At 38.1% G+C, this 24887-nt stretch overlaps 1 protein-coding gene across 1 annotated transcript; it reads right to left on the minus strand.

Annotated features, from left to right (window-relative positions):
• Positions 1-18296: 18296 nt before the first annotated feature.
• LOC141401130 (uncharacterized) lies at positions 18297-20088 on the minus strand. Its single transcript, XM_073981011.1, has 2 exons — positions 19875-20088; positions 18297-19798 (listed from the first exon to the last, which is right to left on the minus strand). The coding sequence occupies exons 1-2, from the start codon at positions 20042-20044 to the stop codon at positions 19213-19215; spliced, it is 756 nt and encodes a 251-aa protein (XP_073837112.1). The 5' UTR covers positions 20045-20088; the 3' UTR covers positions 18297-19212.
• Positions 20089-24887: the final 4799 nt, after the last annotated feature.

Genomic DNA, 24887 nt, shown 5'->3' on the forward strand with positions numbered 1-24887 from the left:
TTATTGGAAAAATCTTTGAAAAAATTATCAAACAAAAACTACTTGCATTTGTTGAGAGCCATGATATAATACCAGATGAACAGTTTGGTTTCAGAAGTTCTCACTCCACTACTCACCAGGCTAAACGAATATTCAACTTCGTTAAATCAGGGTTTCAAAATAAAAAATCAACCGGTTTAGTATTATTGGATGTCGAAAAAGCCTTCGACTCTGTTTGGCATGATGCACTTATTTTTAAAATGACTCAATTTGGATTCCCTTTGCATCTGGTTAAACTAATAAATTGTTTTTTGAGGAATAGAAAATTTTATGTTCACGTAAACAACGCCATTTCGAACGAAATTGTAGTTACAGCTGGAGTCCCACAAGGATCTGTACTAGGTCCATTATTATACATAATATTCTGTTCAGATTTCCCCAAATTACCAAACTGTTCTACTGCCTTATACGCTGATGATATCGGAATATTCACCTCCGATCAATGCCCACAAACAATAGTGCGTTCCATAGAAAGTTCTGTACTTATAGTTAATGAGTATATGAATAAGTGGAAAATTAAATTAAATGTTGGTAAATCTCAGGCCATCTTTTTCACACGAAAAAGAAAATCCTGCAACTTGCCAAGTTCTCCTCTAGACATTTCTGGTCATTCCATACCTTGGCTTAATAATGTTAAATACCTTGGTATAATTTTTGACACTAAATTAATTTTCCGCGATCATATTAAATTTATTAAAAATAAATTTAATATTGCTTTAAAACTGCTTTACCCATTAATAAACAGAAATTCCAAACTATCTTTCGCCAACAAAATATTGATATATAAATCTATATTCCAATCAATTTTAATGTATGCCTCGCCTGTTTGGGGAGTATGTGCTAACTCTCACATTAAAACCTTACAAATCTGCCAAAATAAGTTATTAAAATTGATGCTCAATCTACCATGGCATTATTCAACAGATAGGCTTCACTCACAATCTGGAGTCAAATTGTTGTCTATAAAAATTTCCGAATCTCTTTATCGATTCAGGGATCTTTGCAGTATGTCAAACAACCACCTTATTTTAGAACTCTTCGCAAACGATTAATCCAATTCAAATCCTATTTTTCTATTTAATATTATATTTCCTATTTTCTCTCTTCACCCAAGTCTAAACACTCTTTTTGCTACTTATGCATACATCTCTTACACATATAAACTCATTGTTTGTATGTGTCAGGGATCCTTCCATTATATTCAAAGGTTTTTAATTGTAGTATTTTCCTTTGTATTACTATGTTATTAATCATATACTTTAATAATCACAAATAATGTTATAGAATTAAGGTAAAACCGTTTCTTAATGTACATATATAAGATCAAATTGTGATATTTTTACTACATGAATAAATAAATATAAAATACAATATTAATTATACCCTCCATATTATGCTGGATGGTATAAAAACATCCCCAAGGTGACCAGGAAGACATCTGTCATATCAACGAGAGAATCCCGAGCACCCCGGTTTATGGTAGCGCAATGATATCAGACATACTTTTTATGGCCGAGTCTGAATGGCGTGCCTTAAGACACCATTTGCAAAGAAGTTTTACGTAGCCCCCAACATAACACAGAGGGGTATTTTTAAGCACCGTTGAGCACGTGGTTGGGCCTGGGAATTGAAACCTGTCATTCAGCGTGCAAGGCTTATTTACTTACCATTTTACTGTGGTGGAGGAGGTTTACATCCACCTTAAGTACATATGCTCTGATCGGATGCTAGTGAACACTCTCCTGACTCCCGAAGCCTAACATAGTCCGACATACTTTTATTGAAGAGGAAAATCCAGATGTTGAGAATGGATGTCTTCTATTCCCTACGAAGGTCCTATATTCCATAGAATAACTCAAATTAGCTCTTCCACTCCGCAGAAGAAGTTTGCGAGGGTCTTCTCTTCTCCAGAAGTCTTCTATTTTATAGAAGACCACTATGGAGGCCTCGATTGTGGCCTTCTGTTCTATATACGAGCCCTACTGAGCTCTTCCATTTTATAGAAGACCCATTACTGAGACCTTATATTCTTTAGAAGACCCTACTGAATATAATCTATAGAAGACTCTTACTGAGGCCTTTTAATTTGTTGAAGACCCCTTCTGAGCCTTTTTATTCTTTAGAAGACCCTTTGCTGAGGCCTTCTATTCTATATAAGACCCCAACTGAGGTCTTGCAATTTATGGAAGACCCCTACTAAGGTCTTCTCTTTTCTAGAAGACCCCTACTTAGCTATTTTACTCTAGAAGTCTACTCTTGCACAGAGGTCTTCTATTCTATAGAAGACCACAACGAAAGCATCTATTCTCTATAAGACTTCTAATGTGGTCTTCTATAGAAAACCCCTATTGAGTTCTTCTTTACCGTATAAGACCCCTTCTGAGGTCTTCTGTTCCATAGAAGATTCCTACTGAGATCTTCTGTTCTAAAAAGTTTCCTCCAACAAAAGATGCTTACGGATGCTTTCTGTTCGATAGAAGATCCATCCATCCATTGAAGAATTTAACGTAGATTTTCTACTCCACCGAAGACCCCTACGGAGGTCTTCTTTAATATAGAGATCCCTACGGAACTCTTCTTTTCTATGGAAGATCCGTTAAGGGTCTCCTATTCCATAGAACATCGCGACGGAGGTCTTGTATTCCATAGAGGCCCCTATGTAGATTTCATATTCCATAGAATATCCCTACGGAAGGAGGTCTTCTATAGGGGTATTCTATAGAATAGAGGTCTTTAATTTAAAGAAGATTCCTTCTACAAAAGATCCTTACGCATGTCTTCTTTTCAATAGAAGACCCAACCTAGGCCTTCTATTCCATAGAAGACCACTACGGAGATGATTTTGATTTGAGTATCAATGAGTGCACCCCTATTCATATTTAGCTCAATGATATGGGACCTACTGTTAATCGCCGAGTCCGAATGGCGTATGTTAAGACACCACTTATGGAGAAGTTTTTCAAGGCTCAAATACTCAGGAAATGTCGCCAACATTACTGAGGGGTATTTTGCCACCGTTGAAAAATGTTTGATGTTGCCTGGCCGGGGAATCGAACCCCCGACCTTCTGCGTGCAAGGCGGGCGTGCATACCATTGCACAACGGTCACTTCTTTAGAAGTCTTATATTCCATAGAATGTCTTCTATTCCATAGAAGACCACATAGAAGATTCCTACGGAAATCGTCTATTCTATGTAATATCAGTAATATATAACACGTCTTATATTCCTTGGAGAACCCTTGCGGTGGTATTCTCTTAAAATAGAATATCCCTACGGAGATCCATGCGGGGGCTTCTATTCCATAGAGGATCCGTAGGTTGGTTTATTGTCTTCCGTAGAAAATCATTACGGTATCGCCCGATTTCAGGTATTTTGAAATTTTCATCGATATTTTCGGGCCAAATTGGATGTAATTTGGCACTTAGGTTACAAAGTAGTAATAACCTTCTCCACCAATTGTCAGCATAGGTCTATGTTTTAGTATGGCCCCCATATAACGGTTCTCCCCGATTTTTGGTTTGTTGCGGATTTAAGGTACAGTTTTTGTCCGATCTACCTGTAATTGGACATCTCCACAAAAATGTCAACACATGTCCGTGGTTTGGTATAGCCCCTATATAGAGGGTACCTCTCGGTTTTCGTTATTTTCAGGATTTTAGCTAAATTTTTGACCGAACTCCCTGACATTTGAGATTCCTAGTGGTCACCAAACTTCTCCACCAAAAATTGTTAGTTGACCATGTTTTGGTATAGTCCTCATACCGTTATGTACCCCCCGATTTTCGGGGTTTTTCGTGGTCACGACACTTCTCCACCAAAAATCGTCAACATAGGTCCATGTTTTGGTATAGGCTCCATATAACGGTACGTCCCGATTTTCGGTATTTTGAAGATTTTAGCTAAAATTTTTAACAGAACTAGCTGTAATTCGGCAATTTTGTCAAAGTGGGTCTATGTTTTGGTATATCTCGAATATAACGGTACATGCCTATTTTAGTTTTTTGAGAATTTAGACTAAATTTTTGTCCGAACTACCCGAACTTTAACATTTGAGATTCCCAGGGGTCACAAAACATCTCCAACAAAAGTTTTGGTCCACGTTTTGGTACCTCCCGATTTTAGGAATTCACAAAACTTGTACGATTTTCGGTATTTTGAGGATCTTAGCTACATTTTCTGATTAAATTACCAATAACTTTGTATTTAGGGTAGTGGTCAAGAAACTTCTCTACTAAAAATTATGGACGTAGGTCCACGTTTTGTTATAGCCCCCACATAAGGTATTTTGTGCTTTGTACCTACATTTGCAGACTAAATTGGGAATATTCGAGTATGGTTTTGAAATTTTTATTGAAGGTAGTCCTAGGGGTCCTATTTGCAAATATACGTCGATTGCAAATGGATTATATGTAAATTCACCTCGACATGATGGTCCGAAAACTCTTAAAAATTCTTCGGTGCCCAACTAAAATAAATGGTGGGCGCGATAACTATCGAAAGGAGTGACTCCCAGACTTAGATCAAGTTTCAAGACAACGCCGGACCAAGCCTTTAGGTACCACCTTCACCAAAAGTAGAGTTGTTAAATCTGGTGAACTAGTTCAGCACCATACTTCGTTTGCGTATGAGTTATTTCATGAAAGCAAAGAGACAATATAACTCATTCGCAGTTCGTTCATACAATTGACTGGTGTCCACTGAATTACATAGTTAGCTAGGTCTTTCAAACGAGCTATATTTTAACAACTCTAACCAAAAGTTGAAAAATTTGCGCTTAAATGCAGATTACGTTCACTTTTTGGATAGTGTTGCAATTTTTATACGTGGTAGCCCTTGGGTCTACAGCTGTGTAATGCTTTGTGCGGAAGCTGCTACCCTTCGAGATATGGCCACGCGTTCAGAAACCTCCCACACACTCTTAAGACCAAGTTTTTACTGCAATCGGTCTTTGTTGTGTCTATTACAACACTGCAATTTTATTTTCAATAATTTCCCTGATATTGATTCGAGAGTACCAAAAAACACCGCTCAAGTAGACTGCTCTTATTGAATTTGTCAGTTGAAATATTAGGCCCACTGTTGATAACTACGCCGCAAAGATACAATGATTTTTATGGAGATGTGTTGGAAGGTTATGAAGCATATTTTTCATATTGATCGCATTTTGCTGCTTTTTATTTAATTATCAAATGGGGAATTCCAATATTCTTATCAATGCAACGCCAAGCCCCAATCAAACAACCCCGGGGAAATACCCCGACAAAATGAATGTGTTAATTTATGTGCAGAGATTTAAAATGAAAGTGGGTTATCAATGAAAGGTTATCAAATGTTGTAACTATTTTGGAAGCTTGCGGTGGCCGTAGTAAAGCAGGCACTTGTATGTGGCTAAATCGGTGCTAAATTAATAAAATCAAAATTTCATTTTTGTTATTTATAGTGTTCTGTATATAATTTTCGTACAATTACAGTACAAGGATATGTCTCCGATCGTTTGAAAATTCGTTGCAGCAGAGGGTCTTTGCGTTCTTTATTTTAATTTTTTTAATTTTTTTCGGCGGAAATCTATTCTGACGCCACAAAGCGTTACTCTACACTCACACTGAGAATGGAACTCATTAAATGAACTAATTAATGGTCGATAAGATCATTAATTAAATAGAGAAATCACGCTGGCATGAGGAGAGAGTCTTTTTTGTCAGAGAGATCCATTAGCAAAGAAATATTTTTGAGATGATCAAATAAATATCATATTGAAGATTTTTAATATTTTGACGTCTGAGTATTGTCTACGCAAACAGATTAACATGAAAATACATCTAGGATTTTAATCTAAAATAACAAAAAATATTGAGTACATGACAGATGCCTATCTAAACTTTTATAAGGATCTAAGAATTTTTGTTATTTTCTTAATTATTTTCCATTGTTAGAAAGAAATATAGACTGTTTACGAAAAACATGGCAAAGCCCAGGATTTATCTTGGTCCCTCTTTCATCTCAAGTGGACACTGACCTCCCCGTGGTGTCACCTGGGGAACTGCCTTTAACACCCGTTAAAGGTAGTGAGCTAACATGTGCCGCGCGTTCACCCATAAGAACGTTAAAAACTTGGGTTTGGGCGTCGGGTTAGTAACGTTTTAATGACCATGATCTGCGAATCTGCACCTGGAATGTTCGCACTCTTTATAGAGAAGGTGCAGTCTTCGCATTGGCAGACGTACTTGAAAAGTACAAGGCCGATATTACTGACATACAGGAAATACGATGGATTGGGAAAGGCGTAACAACAACACCTAAAGGTGACGCACTGTATTATAGCTGCCATGACGTAAAGCATGAGTTTGGTTGCGGATTTGTAGTTAGTCGGAGACTAAAACATCTGGTATCCAGCTTCACTCCAGTGAATGAAAGACTTGCTGCAATTCGAATAAAAGCTAAATTCTTCAACATCAGCTTTATTTGCGCTCATGCTCCCACCGAAGAAAAGGACGAACAGACCAAAGATATATTTTAGGAGCGCCTAGAAGAAACATATGACAGTTGCCCTGCCCATGACATTAAAATCATTCTAGGCGATTTTAATGCCAAAATTGGAAAGGAGAATATCTTTGGCCCAACAGTCGGGAAATTCAGCCTCCACAGTGAAACATCTGACAATGGTATGAGGCTGATAGACTTTGCAGCTGCAAAAACATGGTAGTTAGCAGTACCAGATTTAATCATCTCGATATTCATAAGGGCACCTGGCTGTCTCCAGATCAGAAAACTAGAAATCAAATTGATCATGTTGTGATAGATGGAAGACATTCACCGAGCGTGTTGGATGTACGATCGTTCCGAGGCGCAAAAATTGATTCGGACCACTACCTTGATGCAGCAAAGGTACGCACCCGCTTAAACGTGGCAAACAAAGTGCGAACAGACACAACACGAAAGTTAGACATCGGTAAGCTGCAATCACAACAGATAGCCACAGCATATTCCACTCAACTAGCCCAATTGCTTAATCAAAGCACTCCTCATCCCGATAGCATATCAGCGCAATGGCAAAGCATTGCCCACTCCATGCAAACAGCAGCAAAATCCATACTTGGATACCAGAGGCCTCCACCAAGGAATCCATGGTATGATCAGGAGTGTCGTGCTGCCACCGAAGAGAAAAATGCGGCATATAGGGCTACTTTACAATCCGTAGCAACGCGTAGTACACGAGAGAAATACAGGAGCCAGAATGAAGTCCGAAAATTCTACCAAAGAGTCAAGCATCAAACTGATGGCTTTGGTACAGGCACATCCTCCTGTAGAGACCAGCAAGGTAATTTGGTAACTGATACAGATAGTGTACTCAGGATATGAACATTTTTCAAAACTGTTGGTATCCAATAGCAGCGAAGACGACGAAGATACCACAGTCCCAATCCCAGAAGATGGTATTGAATGCATACCTCCCAGCCAAGATGAGGTAAAGACAGCAATAAATCGGCTGAAGAACAATAAGGCAGATGGTGCTAACTAGCTGATGAATACACCTTATCAGCGTGTCGCCTCCGGTTTTGAACAGCTCGTCTGGTAAGCCATCGGCTCCTGGATGGCTTACCAGCCGAGCTGTTCAAAACCGGAGGCGACACGCTGATAAGGTGTATTCATCAGCTAGTTAGCACCATCTGGCAGGAAGAACGAGTACCCGACGATTGGAACCTGAGTATCCTGTGCCCCGTCCACAAGAAGGGAGATAAGACTGTATGCTCTAACTACAGGGGCATAAGTCTACTCCCTATTGCCTAAAAGATCGTGTCAGGGATATTGTGCGAACGACTAAAGCCTATGGTCAACGAGATAATTGGACCATACCATGCGGCTTTAGACCTGGCAAGTCCACCATTGACCAGATATTTACCCTGGAACAAATCCTGGATAAGACCCAAGAGATGCAGATCGACACCTACCACCTTTTTGTCGATTATAAAGCAGCCTTCGACAGTCCGCTGCGTACAAAGGTATTCCAAGCCATGTCTGAATTTGGTATCCCCGCAAAGCTCATCCGGCTTTGCAAAATGACTTTAACTGACACGAGGTCATCAGTTAAAATAGGAAAGAACCTCTCCGAAGAGTTTGGTACCAAAAGAGGTTTCAGACAAGGAGACAGCCTTTCGTGTGATCTCTTTAACATCCTGCTAGAAAAGGTTATACGAGAGGCAAACGTCAAAAGAAGTGGCACAATCTACATCAATAGTCACATGTTACTTGCTTATGCTGATGATATAGACATCATAGGCCGATCAGTAAAAGAAGTAACTGATACCTTTATGAAGGTCGAAGGAGAATCTGCTAAAGTGGGTCTGGCGGTAAACGGTGAGAAGACCAAGTTGATGGTGTCGACGCGTAATGCGTCCATTGAGCTCGGACCGACTGTGGAAGTTGGCTCCTATAATATTGAGGTAGTAAAAGACTTCGTCTACCTCGGCACCTCCGTAAACACAACAAACGACATCAGTTGTGAAATAAAAAGAAGAATCGTATTGGCAAACAGATGCTACTTTGGTTTAAGTAAGCAGTTTAAAAACAAAGCCACATCTCGTCAAACCACAATAACGCTCTACAAAACACTGATACTACCCGTGCTGATGTATGGCTCCGAAGCCTGGGTACTTGCGCAAGCAGACATGGCAGTGCTTGGTGTGTTTGAGAGAAAAATTCTTCGAAAGATCTACGGACCAATCTGCGTTGACGGTGAATATCGACGTCGCATGAACCACGAGCTGTATCTGCTGTACAACGACATCAATATTGTTAAACATATCGAGATGCAGCGATTGCGTTGGCTAGGCCATATCATAAGAATGAGCGATGATGACCCCGCTAAAAAGGTTTATAAGCACGGACCGCTTGGCGGTGCACGCAGAATTGGCAGGCCAAGGAATAGATGGCGCAAACAAGTGGATGATGAGATGAAAAGGCGCGGTATTCCAGAAAGCGAAGCAACAAATAGAGAGAATTGGAGATCTTTTCGGCCTATAGAACAAATGTTCTGTAATGGGCCAGCTAAGTAAGTAAGTAAGTTACGAAAAAAAAGCGTAAAAGGAGATGTCTTATTAAGAATGGAAGGGCACGGTATGGGGATACGCAGAGTAAAGCAATCATCAGTTTTTCGATTATTCGGTATTCGTGGAAAACATAAAACTCGATTATCGGTTATTATTCTTTACGACTACGAATAATAACACTGCGCGACATCAAAAAAATAACAAGGAAACCCGAGTAGATTCTGAAAGTAGAGCTAAAAATATGATATACGTGTATCGGCGTTTTTAAAGGTTACGGGAAAGTTACCAAAGTAGCAAGTTCCGCCCATTTCTAGTTTTTTTTCGAAATATTCGGGTTAAGATATCTTGGAATCTTTGCACTTTATGTATTGAACCACAGACCTTCTGAGTGCAAGGAGGACGTGCTAACCATTGCACCACGGTGTCTCCCAGTAATTAGGCTAAAACCTTAAAAAATACCAAATATCGGAATGTGCAGTTTTATGGGGGCTGTATCAAAACGTAAACCGATATGCCGCATTTGCAATACCAAACATTCTAGGGGTTATATAAACTTCAGTAGCAAATAATAGAGATCCACCTTGTATGTGGATATCCCCAGATCGGATTGATCATGTTATGATAGACTGAACACAGGACGGATCTCACAAATGATGGAAGCTGGATGCCGAGAAGATAACATATGCTGGAAGACGGCACTTCTTGTGCCGATAATGTGGAAACGCAGTAGCAAAGAATATTCCACTGACTTCAAACCTCCGCAACATATTTAATTGTGTACCACCACCTAAAATTCATGGTACGATCAGTAGTGTCGTAAGGCTAAGTAGGGAAGAACACTGCATACAGTGCAACTCAACGTTCAGTAGCAATACGAAGCGCTAAGGAAATATATGGGAGAAGAACAAGAAAACCGTGAGCGTGAGAAACTCGAGATATTCAAAGTGAGAATGTCCCAAAGTCCGAAAATTTCACACAGAGTGTAAAACACCCCTCAGTAATGTTGACGACATATCCTGAGTATTTCAGCCTTGAAAAACTTCTCCACAAGTGGTGTCTTAAGACACGCCGTGAGGACTTGGCGATAAACAGTAGGTCCCATATCATTGAGCTAAATATGAATCGGGGTGCACTCATTGATATGAGAGAAGTCTCCCTTGTACCGTATGGGATGTTGTGGAACAATGTTTTTTTTTTTTTTTTAACACCAGACTGAAGGGTATGGTGTAGGCACGTTATCCTGTAAAAATTATGACGGGGATCTGGTAACTGGTAACTGATACAGATAGTGCACTGAGTATCTGGAAGGAGTTTTTAGTATCAAATAAGGATTCCGATTAAAATACTGCAGAACCAATCGCAAATGACGACGTTGAATGTCTACCACCTAGCCAAGGCGAGGTCATGACAGTAATTAAACGACTGAAAAACAGTACAACAACAGGTGCTAATGGGCTGCCTTCCGAACTGTTTAAGATCGGTGACGAAATGATGATAAAGAGTATGCATCAGTTAATCAGCGAAATTTGGAGGAAAGAGATCATGCCCAACGATAGGAAACCACTTCGCGGCCAACAAAAATCACACTCTACCAGACACTGATGCTACCCATACTAATGTAAGGACCAAATTCAGATGGAAATACCAATTTAAAGCTGATATCACAAAACTTGCCATCAAAAAATGCAGAAGTAAAGTAGAAGATCGGCGCGTTTGGAAATCTATTTTTAGTTCGTTTTGTGGAAAATTTAGAAGACTTTGAGTTGGCGAGGTCGAGAGTATATTATTATACCCTCAGTCCTTAGACTAACGAGGGTATGTATGTATATACACTTTCATACGGGTAAAATGTGCCTCACCGAAATAAGGGGTTTAGACCCCACGTATATTTGGATGAAATACGTTTCAGAAAATTTGGAGTCGATATAGTCATATAAGTCTGTCTGGCTGGATGGATGGATGGAGCTCACTATAACTCTCGAACTGATCAACCGATTGGGTCCAAAATTTGGCCTTAGTAATATCTTTTCCAAACTTGGTTTAAGTTCGAATATGGTCTAAATCGAGCCACTCCTTAGGGTACCTCTCCCACAACAACATTTCAACAACAATTTTGTTTATGTGCCGTTTAGGGTCTGTTCGAAGATCCTTCGGAAACATACCAACCATACCAATGTTACTCCTTGTGCTCCTGCTTACAGCGATAGTATGTTTTCGTGGACAAGTCCATGCTTCCTGACATAGTGGTCCAAAACCTCTAAGTTATACGGTGACCAACTAAATTATTGCAGCGCGTGACATCTACCGAAAAGAAGTGACACCCAAAATAAGATCCACTTCTAAATGGACTGTGCCTCAGGTACCTCATCCGCAACACTTTTAAGCTTTTATCCAAATATATTTTTGTCGGCAAATTCATAGGTCCAAAAAAGGCCACAAAATCCGGTTGCGTAGCCAGTATTCAATTCGATTTTGTCAATAGATGAAAGTTTCAATTCACTCAAGCTGAAGGTATATCTCTACCGGCAAAGCAGACTAATACTTTTTTATTTGCTTTCATGCCGAATTAGTTATAATTTGGCATTGAGGGTTCAATACGTTCATGAAACTTCTACACCAAAAATTGTAGACATAGGTCCCTGTTTTGGAATATCCCCCATATAACGGTACCTCACAAATTGCGGTTTTTTTTAAAGGATGTTAGCTAAAATTTTTAGCCAAAATAGCTGTAATTTTACATTTGAAGTTCTTAGGGGTCACAACACTTCTTCACCAAAAATTTTGAAAATAGGGCGATGTTTAGGTGTACCCCCGATATAGCGGTTCCTCTCGATTTTCGGTATTTTGAGGATTTTAGCTGCAATAATTTGACATTTAAGGTTCTCAGGGGTCATAAAACTTCTTCATAAAGCATTGTCGACATAGGTCCGTTGTTTGGTATAGCGTTCATATAACGGTAAATCCCGATTTTCGGTATTTTGAGGGTTTTAGCTACAATTTTCAACCGAACTAGCTGTAGTTTGGAATGTGAGGTTATCTGTGGTCGCGAAACTTCTTCACTAAAAATTGTCAACATAGGTCCACGTTTTGGTATAGCCTCGGTATTTTTAGGATCTTAGATACAATTTTTAACCGAACTAACTGTAATTTGACATTTGAGATTCTCAGTTGTCACGATACGTTTACACTAAAAATTACCAACATATGTAAGTCCATGTTCTGGCAAAACCCCCATATAAAAATACCTCCCAATTTTCGGTAATTAGAGGATTTTAGCTACAATTTTTAACCGAATAAGCTGTGATTTGACATTTGAGGTTCCCAGCGGTCACGAAACTTTTATCACTAAAAAGCGTCAGCATTTGTCCTTTTTTTTGATATAGCCCCCATATAACAATACTTCCCGATTTTCGGTATTTGCAGGAATTAAGCAAACATTTCTTAACCGAACTAGCTGTAATCTTACTTTTGAGGTTCTCAGTTGTCACGAAAATTCTGCTGTGGTAAGCGCTCATATAACAATACCTACCGATTTTCGGTATTTTAAGGATTTAAGCTAAATTGTTTAGTCGAAGTACCTGTTATTTTATACTTGAGGTTTCTAGTGGTCACTAAAGTTCTGCACCATAAATCGTCAACATAGGTTCTTTACTAAAATTCGTGAAGGTATGTAGGTCCATATTTTGGTATAGTCTCCATATAACCTCCAGATTTTCGGTTTTGTTAAATATTTTAGCTACAATTTATAACCGAACTAGCTGTAATTTGACATTTAAGGTTAACAGTGGTCCCGGTGGGTGCCACCGTGGTGCAATGGTGTGCACACCCGCCTTGCACGCTGAAGGTCGTGGGATCGATTCCCCGGCCAGGTAACATGAATAATTTTCAACGGTGGCAAAATACCCTCAGTAATGTTGGCGACACTTCCTGAGTATTTCAGCCATGTAAAACTTTTCTACACGTGGTGTCTTAAGACACCGAACTAGATGTAATTTGACATTTGAGGCCCCAAGGGTTCAAGAAACTCCCTCAAAGAAATCGTGATTACAGTTTGCTGTTTCGGTACAGCCTCCATACAACGGTACCTCCCGATTTTCGGTATTTTGAGGATTTTAACTAAAATTCTTAACTGTACTAGCTGTAATTCGACATTTGAGGTTCTCAGTGATCATGAAACTTCTTCACTAAAAATCTCAACATTTGTCCATGTTTTGGTACAGCCACCATATTACGGTACATCCCGATTTTCGGTATTTTGAGGGTTTTAGCTACATTATTTGACGAAACTACCCGTAATTTGGCAATTGAAGTTCTCTTCAGTCACAAAACTTTTCCACCAAAAATTTTAAAGATAGGTCCACATTTTGATATAGCCTCTATATAGAGGTAGCAGCTGATTGAACACATTTTTGGTTCTAGATTAGATAATTTGGGTATTTAGGGGTATCCATGGTCGAAAAATTTTTTGTGGGCAGGAAATGAAACAAATTCTTCCGTTTTAATTATGGAAGAGGGTATATAAATTTCGGAGCGGCCGGACGTTACGTTTTTTTACTTCTTGAATTTATTTTCCAAACTAGAAAATTAGTTAAAACAAGTAAAAAGTCGTTAAGTTCGGCCGGGCCGAACTTTTTATACCCTCCACCATAAAATAGTCTTAATTAAAATGGAATAATTAGGGTCCTTTCAATTATAGGTGGAACAACTTTTCGACAACGGATAGGCTCCTACTGCCTCTCACTATTGCTTAAATTACACTGTGAACACACATTTGGGGCAGAGATAATTCCTTTTCCAGAGATAATTCCATTTTGTTGAACAGTGTTAACTAATCTAATCTAAAAAATGTGTGTTTAGCTAGGCGAAAAGTACCACCAAAGGGGCTATATCAAAGAGTCAACATATCTTTAACATTTTTGGCGGAAAAGTTTTATAGCTGCAGGCAACCTCAAGAGTCAAATTGAGGGTAGTTTCATCAAAACAATGTAGACCCTTGAAAATGGAGCCGTGTTCACGAATTTTTGTGAAGAAATTTCGTGACGACTGAAAATTCCCGAAAATCGGGAGGTACAGTTATATGGGGGATATACCAAAACATAAAGCGGAAGTTCGCCTCAAGGCGGATCTTTCCTTTGCGGTTCATAATATATTCACCTAGACCTGTCTTCCCCAAGAAGAATTTTCCGTGCCCCCGACTTTCACCTCCATTTTGTTGCACAGTGTTAACTAATCTAATCAAAAAAATGGACCCATGTTGACGAAGGTACAGTTATATGGGGGATATACCAAAACATGGACCTATATTAACGATTTTTTTTTGAATAGACAAAATTGTAGCTAAAATTCTCAAAATACAGAAAATTACAGCTAGTTTGGTTAAAAATTGTAGCTAAAATCCTCAAAATACGGAAAATCGGGAGGTACCGTTATATGGGGGCTATGCCAAAACATGGACCTTCGATGACGATGTTTAGTAGAGATGTTTCATTACCACTGAGAACCTCATATGTCAAATTACAGAAAGTTTGGTTAAAAATTATAGCTAAAATCTTCAAAATACCGAAAATCTGGAGGTACCGTTATATGGGGGCTATACCAAAACATGGACCTATATTGACGATGTTTGGTGGATAAGTTTTGTGGCCACTGAGAACCTCATATGTCAAAATACAGGAAGGTTGGTTGAAAATTGTAGCTAAAATGCTCAAAATACCGAAAATCGGGAGGTACCATTATATGGGGGCTATACCAAACCATGGACCTATATTGACGATGTTTAGTGGATAAGTTTTTTGGCCACTGAGAACCTCATATGTCAAATTACAGCAAGTTTGGTTGAAAATTGTAGCAAAAATCCTCAAAATACCGAAAATCGGGAGCTACCGTTATATGGGGGCTATACCAAAACATGGACCTATATTGACGATGTTTGATGGATAAGTGTTGTGGCCACTGAGAACCTCATATGTCAATTTACAGCAAGTTTGGTTGAAAACTGTAGCTAAAATCCTCAAAATACCGAACATCGGGAGGTACCGTTATATGGGGGCTATACCAAAACATGAACCTATATTGACGATGCTCGGTGGATAAGTTTTGTGGCCACTGAGGACCTTATATGTCAAATTACAGCCAATTAGTTTAAAAATTTTAGCTAAAATCCTCAAAATACCGAAAATCGGGAGGTACCGTTATATGGGGGCTATACCAAAACATGGACCTATATTGACGATGCTCGGTGGATAAGTTTTGTGGCCACTGAGAACCTCATATGTCAAATTACAGCCAATTTGGTTAAAAATTGTAGCTAAAATCCTGAAAATACCGAAAATCGGGAGGTACCGTTATATGGGGGCTATACCAAAACATGGACCTATATTGACGATATTTGGTGGATAAGTTTTGTGGACACTGAGAACCTCAGTCAATTTGGTTAAACATTGTAGCTAAAATCCTCAAAATACCGAAAATCGGGAGGTACCGTTGTATGGGGGCTATACCAAAACATGGACCTATATTGACGACGTTTGGTGGATAAATTTTGTGGCTACTGAGAACCTCATATGTCAAATTACAGTCAATTTGGTTAAAAATTGTAGCTAAAATCCTCTAAATACCGAAAATTGGGAGGTACCGTTATATGGGGGCTATACCAAAATATGGACCTATATTGACGATGCTCGGTGGGTAAGTTTTGTGGCCACTGAGAACCTTATATGTCAAATTACAGCACGTTTGGTTAAAAATTGTAGCTAAAATCCTTAAAATACCGAAAATCGGGAGGTGCCGTTATATGGGGGCTATACCAAAACGTGGACCGATATAACGCATCATCGAACTTGACCTGCCTGCAAACAAAAGAGACATCTTCCCAAAATTTCAGCGTCCTATCTCCATTTTTGTGGATGCTAGAGTGATTACCACAGACGGACGGACGGACGGACGTGCTCATATCGACTCAGAATTTTACGCTGATCAAGAATATATATACTTTATAGGGTCGCAAATGAATATTTCAATGCGTTACAAACGGAAAAACAAACTTAATATACCCTCCATACTATGGTGGAGGGTATAAAAAATTTCTTTCTATTACGTTTCCCGAAGTAAATAATTATCATGATTATATCCCAAACATGGTCCCATGACCACAGGAATCGTGGAATAAAACAAATAACCTTGTTAATTTGGTTGTGCTTCTTTATATGAACTTTATGAGAGTACTAGGGGACCCGGCGAACTTCGTCTCGCGGTCTGTTAGAATTATTACTGAAGTCGATGGCTTTGTTGTCGAGTTCAATTGCAAATATTTCTTTGTTTTGAACTATTTAGGACGATCTTTGACGCAGATGCCCATTAGACAATCGTACTTTCTATAATTGTCAGTTTATCGAAGAAAGAGGCTTCTGAGAGGCAAAGTGTTTCTATTTTCCTCGAATCTCTGTCCCATAAACTGACAATTGGGCAACTGTAAATCGGGACTAAAATATATTTATTAAGCAAATAACATATTTTGCGACGCACATTTGAAACAAAGTAGTATCGTAACGCCCCCATTCGTTTCATAATCAATGGTTTTCTTCTTATCAGTACCTCCTACTGGCTGGAGTGTCTGGCTGGTGTGCACGATAACTCTCGAACGGATCAACCGAACCGAATTTTGAACTTCGAAAAACCTTGCCCAAACTTAGTTGATCCATATTGGTCCATTCCTTCGGGTACCTCCCCCACAAAAGGGCGCAATCGATTTGGTCCAAACTTTGCAAATCGGATTACTCCTTCCGTATATAGATCGGGTTTGAATATGGACCATATCAATCTACTCCTTCGTGTACCTACCACACACCATAAATGAAGTTTAGGAGCTTCTCTCAGATAGTTTTGATATTTTTTTCAGCAGTCCATACTCCCTGAGATACTGGCCTAAAAACTCCAAGAAACCCTGACGGCATCATCTAAACTGCCAAATCCTGAAGATAACTCTCGCAGGGAGTTTCTGATTGGTCCAAACTTTGCATATCGTATTATTTCACCCAGTCCAGTCCTTCGGGTACCTCCCACACAAAATTTGGGAAAAGTGGACTTTGAGGACTCGTCTCGGATCTATTTGATTTTTTTTTTTTGCAGAAGCTTGTTTTCACCATTCCTATTACAACGGTACAATTATTTTCCGGAGTAAGTCCATGACACCCTGCCGGTACATGCTTAAACTGCTAGTATGAAGGATAACTCTCAAATTTTTCAAAAATTTTTTCCAAACTTGGTTTAAACTCGCTGTTTAAAATATGTGTTTGCTTATTTCTTGTTTTTGGTCAAAGGCTGAGGATACAGCTGACTGATACTTTCTTACTTGTTTCTTTCCAATTTGAATATCATACTTTTTCGATATACATACATACGTATGTATTTGACCATTAGCAATTGCGTTCCAGCTGTGCGGGAACTAAACTGATTTTCAGTGGGGGTATCAATATATACCTGGTACTGCTCAAATTTTATACGACATAAATCGGAAGTTCATCTTTTACTTACGGTTCAAAAGTATACATATGTATGGTATTATGGGGCGGCTGTGCCACCGCAGATTTTCTTGAAAACTACAAATGCTACAAAAATACCGTTAAAAGGAAAATTGTGAGTTTAGCGATGATCTATCATATCCCAAAAGCTGGCATTTGTATCAAATATATGATTGAGGATGCAAGCAGTATTGTGTTTTTCAGGGTATTGCGAAAAAAGTTCATGGTAGGTATATTTTGTTACATCTGGTTTGCCTTTGGTGATATCCAAAATACATTTTATACCGTTAAAAGACAATTCCTACAGAATTGAAATCCAATTAATTTGTATAAAAAAAATAATTATAAATGCCAAGATTATTCATATTATGAAACAGGTTGGGGCGCCTATGCCAGGATGGGGTGGGGTGGGTTAATGTGAGAAATTTGTCGTATTGACGTAATATTATATCTTTTGTATCGAAATTCAACATACCAACTTCAATTGAATTCTAGGATCTGTTTCTTGTCTTCAATTTTAGTATAATTTTTGATTTTTCAATAGATAAAACGTCCCTTTATTGTAAAATTTTGATATTTAAGGAAGAAGTATGGTAAATGAATATTTAGAGTCCCTTGGCGTAGGTATCCACGTCGGTGACAAAGCTGCCCCTTGGGTGAGGTGGGGCGGATTGGCCAATTTTTAGACATTTTGTAAATTCTCAAAAATTATATTTTAAAAACAAAATTATAAACATTTATATATCAAAACTTATAGCCAAGATATGCTTATATTTTTTCCAAAAATAATATTTGAAAAAAAATTTAACAGTGTTGAAATTGGAACATTTTGAACAAAAACGTGGCACACCCTCCCCATTATACCATATATGCCACAACCTCATTTCCAATTAAATTACCTCTGAGCTCTAGATTTTTCTAATAACCCACCAATTTTGTGGATTTTGTACTTTTTTCCCCAAAACTGTGGAAACCATTTCCAGCGTTTTCATTTTCATCTTTTTAATCGGAATCTGACCGAAGCCACTAAAAATCTTTACAAACTCTAAACTAAACTCCCTCTTTTTAACAAAGTTTTCCCTGTTAATTTTCTAAAAAGACGCTTAAAAATAAATGAAAATCGATTTGATTGTTAATAAAAAATGTCTATACAACTTTTAAAAATTGACAAAACAGAGTAGTACAATGGACCCTGACAGTTGGTGCATATACAATTTCACCAAAACCTGTAAAAAAAAGTGTCACGGTATACTCCTAACACGAAGCAACATAAAAATGTGTCAAACATTTTTTTGCAAAATTTTCGCAGATTTTCGCGATTTTTTTAGGTTTTATCCTTTTCTGCCATGAGACCATTCCGAATTGGTGCGAATTGTCAAAATCTGTTCAGCCGTTCTTGAGTTATAAGCGTAGTAACTAACATCATCCTTTTTTATATATATAGATATAAGGGCATGTGCTTATTATCAAATAAAAAAAGGAAAAATGTTGAAAATTGTGAAAATAATCTTTAAAGCATGAAGAAAAGTGCTAATTTAAAAATTTTTTCTTCGTATTGTTTTTCAATTATTTGATCATTATCATTAAACAATTTTTGTATCTTAACTATTTCTGCTCAAAATAGAATCTTCCAACAGCTTTTATGGCTGTCGTATCTGTAGTGTTAATTAGTTTTAAAATTATATCCTTTCTCAAACATGTTCCAGCACTACACTTTCTTTTTTCCTTCATGACTTTCACCTTAGTTGCTAAGTTTTTCAATTCATTTTCAACCTTCTCAAATTGTTGCAATTTCTCTTCCTGCTCATTGAGACGATTTAAAGTTGCCGTAAGTCGTTCTGTTACTTTGACATTTTTTCCATTGACGTCTTCATTGGCGGTGGTGGTGAAATTTGTCAATGCTATTTCCAGACTTTGCAAACGTTCAGTTAATTTTACAAATTGTGCTAATTTCTCTTTGAATTGTGGCAATAATTCCATTTCCTCACCGCTCTCACAGCTCATCATTTTATCGATGTTTTGAGAGAGCTCAACAAGTTTTGCCTTTTGATTGTCATCATTATCGCTGATTGTTAATTGAACATACCCTGCTGCTTTTCCCACCTTTTTCATATCACATTTTTCCATAGGATTGTTGGTTTGTTGCAGTTGAGAATTAATTTCATGAACTGCTACACCAAGTTGGTCAAAACTACAAAACAAGGAAGAAAGAACAATATTTAAAATATGTTAAAATACTCTATAATGTCAAAACATGGACTACTTACCGTTGTATGAATGTAGAAAATTTGCCAGTTAAAACAATTTGACTTTCATTTAGATTTTTTGCATCTACTTCTAGTTGGGTTTCCAAATTGGCATCGCCTACGACCGCTGTTGGGCTCAATAAGCAGAGAATGCCAATCAAACCAACAATATTCAACATTTTTAAATTCATTGCAAACGTTCCTCAAGTGTTGACGTTGTCTAGGCGAATGCTAGCCCAAATGCTTTTGTTCGTTTGTTTTAAACAAGCTGAACTTTCTTATCAGTGTTTTGAGAAGAATTCTCTTGTTTTGTATATAAAATATTCAGTGAGAGCAATAAAAGATTAAGATCTTCTTTAACAAATCTTTGCAGGTCTATGGGCGCTATCACCAAGGAGAGATCATACAAAGTTTGTCATGTAGTTTGTCACTATTTATTTCACCGATAAGAACGAAAAACAAGTAAAAAAGCATTAAGTTCGGCCGGGTCGAACTTTTCATACCCTCCACCATAAAATATTCATTCCTGTCCCCAACTTTAAGTGAGTACGTTAAAATGTCAGATAATGTACATAAAATGCTTCATTCGGGAGGCCCTTTTTTATGGTGCCTATATCTGTTGACAATTTTTGGTGGGCTAGAAATTGGGAGGTACTGTTATATAGGGGTTATAATAAAACATGGGCCTATGTTGACAGTTTTTGATGGGAGCCTTTAATGTCAAATAACTCCTAATTCGGTTAAAAATTTAGCTAGAATCCTCAAAATATCGAAAATCGGCACATAACGTGGGAACTTCAAATGTCATTAACAGCTAGTTCGGAGGTATCTGCCCTATACGAAAATATGAACTTAAATGAACAATTTTTGTTGCAGAATTTTTGTTGACTTTTAAATTTAAAATTACAGAAAGTTCGTCCAAAAAATAAAGCTAAGGTACGGAAGGTTTGTTTTGGGGCTATACAAAAACATGGACCTACGTTCGGTTAAACATTTTAAGTAAAATCCTCAAAGTACCGAAAATAGGGAAGTATCGTTATATTGGGGCTATGTTGAAAATTGTTGATGCAGATGTGTGGTGATCACTACAACCTTCAAATGTCAAATTACAGTTAGTTCTGTTAAAAATTGTAGCTAAAATTGCCAAATTACTGAAAATTGGGAGGTACCGTTACATGGGAGCTATATTCGAACATGGACCTATGTTGACAATTTTTGATGGAGAGGTGTTGTGACCACTAAGAACTTCAAATGTCAAATTACTGCTTGTTCGGTTTAATATTGTAGCTAAAATCATCAAATTACTGAAAATCGGGAGGTACCGTTATATGGGGGCTTTCTTGACAATTTTTGGTGGAGAGGTGTGGTGACCACTAAGAACTTCAAATGTCAAATGTTCAAATTACAGATAATTCGGTTAAAACTTGTTGGTAAAATTCTCAAAATACCTGAAATCGGGCGGTAACGTTATATGGGGGCTATTCCAAAACATGGACCTATGTCCACTAGTTATATAAGTTTATTGACATTTAAGAGCCCTAAATGTCAATTGATAGCTAAATCGGTCTGAAAATGTAGATAGAAACGTCAAAATGCCGCAAATCGGGGGTACCCTAAATGCCAAATTATAGCTATATCGGTCTGAAAATGTAGCTAAAAACGTCAAAATACCGTAAATCGGGGGTACCGTTATATGGGGGCTATACCAAAACGTGGACATATGTCCACAAGTTTTGTCACATAAGGTTATTGACATTTAAGAACTTCAAATGTCAAATTATAGCTAAATCGGTCTGAAAATGTAGCTAAACCCGTCAAAATACCGTAAATCGGGGGCTACCGTTATATGGGGGCTATACCAATACGTGGACCTATGTCCACAACTTTTGTTATATAAGTTTATTGACTTTTAAGAACCCTAAATGTCAAATTATAGCTAAATCGCTCTGAAAATGTAGCTAAAGCCGTCAAAATACCGTAAATCGGGGGGTACCGTTATATGGGGGCTATACCAATACGTGGACCTATGCCCACAACTTTTGTTATATAAGTTTATTGACTTTTAAGAACCCCAAATGTCCAATTATAGCTACATCGGTCTCAAAATGTAGCTAAAAACGTCAAAATACCGCAAATCGGGGGGTACCGTTATATGGGGGCTATACCAATACGTGGACCTATGTCCACAACTTTTGTTATATAAGTTTATTGACTTTTAAGAACCCCAAATGTCAAATTATAGCTACATCGGTCTCAAAATGTAGCTAAAAACGTCAAAATACCGCAAATCGGGGGGTACCGTTATATGGGGGCTATACCAAAACGTGGACCTATGTCCACAACTTCTAATTTATAAGTTTATTAACACTTAAGAACCCTAAATGTCAAATTATAGCTACATCGGTCTGATAATGTAGCTAAAAACGTCAAAATACCGTATATCGGGGGGTACCGTTATATGGGGGCTATACCAAAACGTGGACCTATGTCCACAACTTTTGTTATATAAGTTTATTGATACTTAAGAACCCTAAATTTCAAATTATAGCTAAATCGGTCTAAAAATGTAGCTAAAAACGTCAAAATACCGCAAATCGGGGGGTACCGTTATATGGGGACTATACCAAAACGTGGACCTATGTCCACAAGTTTTGTTATATATATTTGTTGACACTTAAGAACCCTAAATGTTAAATTATAGCCAAATCGGTCTGAAAATGTAGCTAAAAACGTCAAAATACCGTAAATCGGGGGGTACCTGCCTGCAAACAAAAGACGCATTTTCCCAAAATTTCAGCGTCCTATCTCTATTTTTGTGGATGCTAGAGTGATTACCACAGACGGACGGACGGACGGACGTGCTCAGATCGACTTAGAATTTTACCCTGATCAAGAATATATATACTTTATAGGGTCGCAAATGAGTATTTCAATGTGTTACAAACGGAAAAAAAAACTTAATATACCCTCCATACTATGGTGGAGGGTATAAAAAAATGTTATGGGTCTATAGAATAAAAGATCGTCGTATGAGTCTTCTACAGAATATGAGATCACCGCAAAGGTCTTCAATAGAATTGCAGATTACCGCAGGAGTGAAATAGGAGATTTTTGTAGGTGCCTTCTATAGAACAGGATATCTTCGTCGGGGTCTTCTAAGGAATAGAAAATCACCTAAGGGGTCTTCTCTATATTAAAATGTCGCCGTAGGCGTCCTCTGTACAATATAAAGTTACCATAGGTGTCTTGTATAGATTAGATGATCACCATAGAAGACTTTTGTAGGGTCTACTATAGAATGGAAGGTCACTGAAGGCGTCTTCTATAGAATTGAAGACCATTGTACTGGTCTTCTATATAATAAAATATCACCGTAAAAGTTCTATGAAATAAAATATCAGCTAAGGCGTTTTCTATAGAATAGGACATCACCGTAGTTGTTTTCTAAAAAGTAGAGGATCAACGTACGATTCTTCTAAGAAATCTTCGCAGGGGTCTTCTTTAAAATAGAAGACAATCGTGAGGGTCTGACCACCGAAAGAAAGGGAGAAAAGGCTATCGTTGGGCTCTTCTTTAGAATAGAAAATCACAGAGGGGTCTCCTATAGAATAGAAGATCACAGAAGGGGTCTCCTATAGAATAGAAGACCACCGTAGGGGTACTCTATAGAATGGAAGATCAGCATACACGTCTATGGAATTGAGGATGACCGTGGGTGTCTTCAATAGAATAGAAGAACACGGTAGGTACCCTCAAAGAGAAGTGGATTCACGTAGGGCTCTTCTATAGGATAGAAAAGTCATCCAAAGGACCACCGAAAAAGGGAAGAAAAGACTATCGTTGCTGTCTTCTTTGGAATAAAATATCACCGTAGGGGTTTTATATAGAATTGAGGATCAGCGAAAGGGTCTCCTATAGCACAGACGATCACCGAAGGGGACTCCTTTAGAATAGAATATCACCTCAAGGGTTTTCTATAGAAGAGAAGATTGCCGCAAGGGTCTTTAATATAATATAGGATCGCCGAAGCGATCTTTTGTAGAATAGAAGATCTCCGTAGGGATACTCTACAGAATAAAAGATCACCGTACGAGTCATCTATAGAATTGAGGGGTACTCTATAGAAGAGAAGATCACCGTATACGTACCGTTTGAGAATTACCGTAGGTGCCTTCTATAGAATAGAAGATCACCGTAGGTACCTTCAAAGAGAAGAGGATCAATGTAGGGTTCTTACATAGGATAGAAAATCATTGCAGGGGTCTTCCTTAAAAGAGAAGATCATCGTGAGGGTCTGATATAGAAGGCAAGAACACCGAAAAAAAGGAAGAAAAGACTATCGTTTCGGTCTTCTTTAGAAAAAAATATCACCGTAGGGGTTTTATATATAATTGAAGATCAGCGAAGGGGTGTCCTATAGAACAGACGATTACCGTAGGGACCTTCTATAGAATAGAATATCACCGCAAGGGTCTTCTATAGAATAGAATATCACCGCAAGGGTCTTCAATATAATAGAGGATCACCGAATCTGTCTTTTACAGAATAGAAGATCACCGTAGAGGTACTCTAGAGAATAGAAAATCGCCGTACAAGTCTTCTATAGAATTGAGGAAGACCGTAGGTGTCTTCTATAGAATATAGGATCACCGTAGGTACCTTCAAAGAGAAGAGGATCAACGTAGGTTTCTTTTATAGGATAGAAAAATCTTCCCAAGGGCCTTCTTTAAAATAGAACACCATCGTTTAGAAGAGAGGACCACCTAACAAAGGGAAGAAAAGACTATCGTTTGTATCTTCTTTAGAATAGAATATCACCGTTGGGGTCTCAATAAGGTCACCAAAGGGGTGTCCTGTACAACATAAAATTACCGTAGTGGTCTTCTACATAATAGAAGGGGTCTTCTATAGAATATATAATAGCATAGAACTTGTGTAGAATATAAAATCTCCGTAGGGGTCTTCAATAGAATAAATGATCGCCGCAGGGTATTCTATAGAATAGACACAGCAAGGGTCTTATATAGAATTAAA

The sequence above is a fragment of the Musca autumnalis genome, unplaced genomic scaffold (genome assembly GCF_047663935.1).
Source record: "Musca autumnalis isolate F117 unplaced genomic scaffold, ASM4766393v1 scaffold_4, whole genome shotgun sequence".
NCBI classification, from domain to species: domain Eukaryota; kingdom Metazoa; phylum Arthropoda; class Insecta; order Diptera; family Muscidae; genus Musca; species Musca autumnalis.

Excerpts from the sequence above, each read along its gene's own strand:
- LOC141401130 (XM_073981011.1), bottom strand. The coding sequence starts at position 20,044 with ATGAATTTAAAAATGTTGAATATTGTTGGTTTGATTGGCATTCTCTGC. Across the intron at positions 19,799-19,874 it reads TTTTCTACATTCATACAACG|TTTTGACCAACTTGGTGTAG; the intron begins GTAAGTAGTCCA and ends CTTGTTTTGTAG.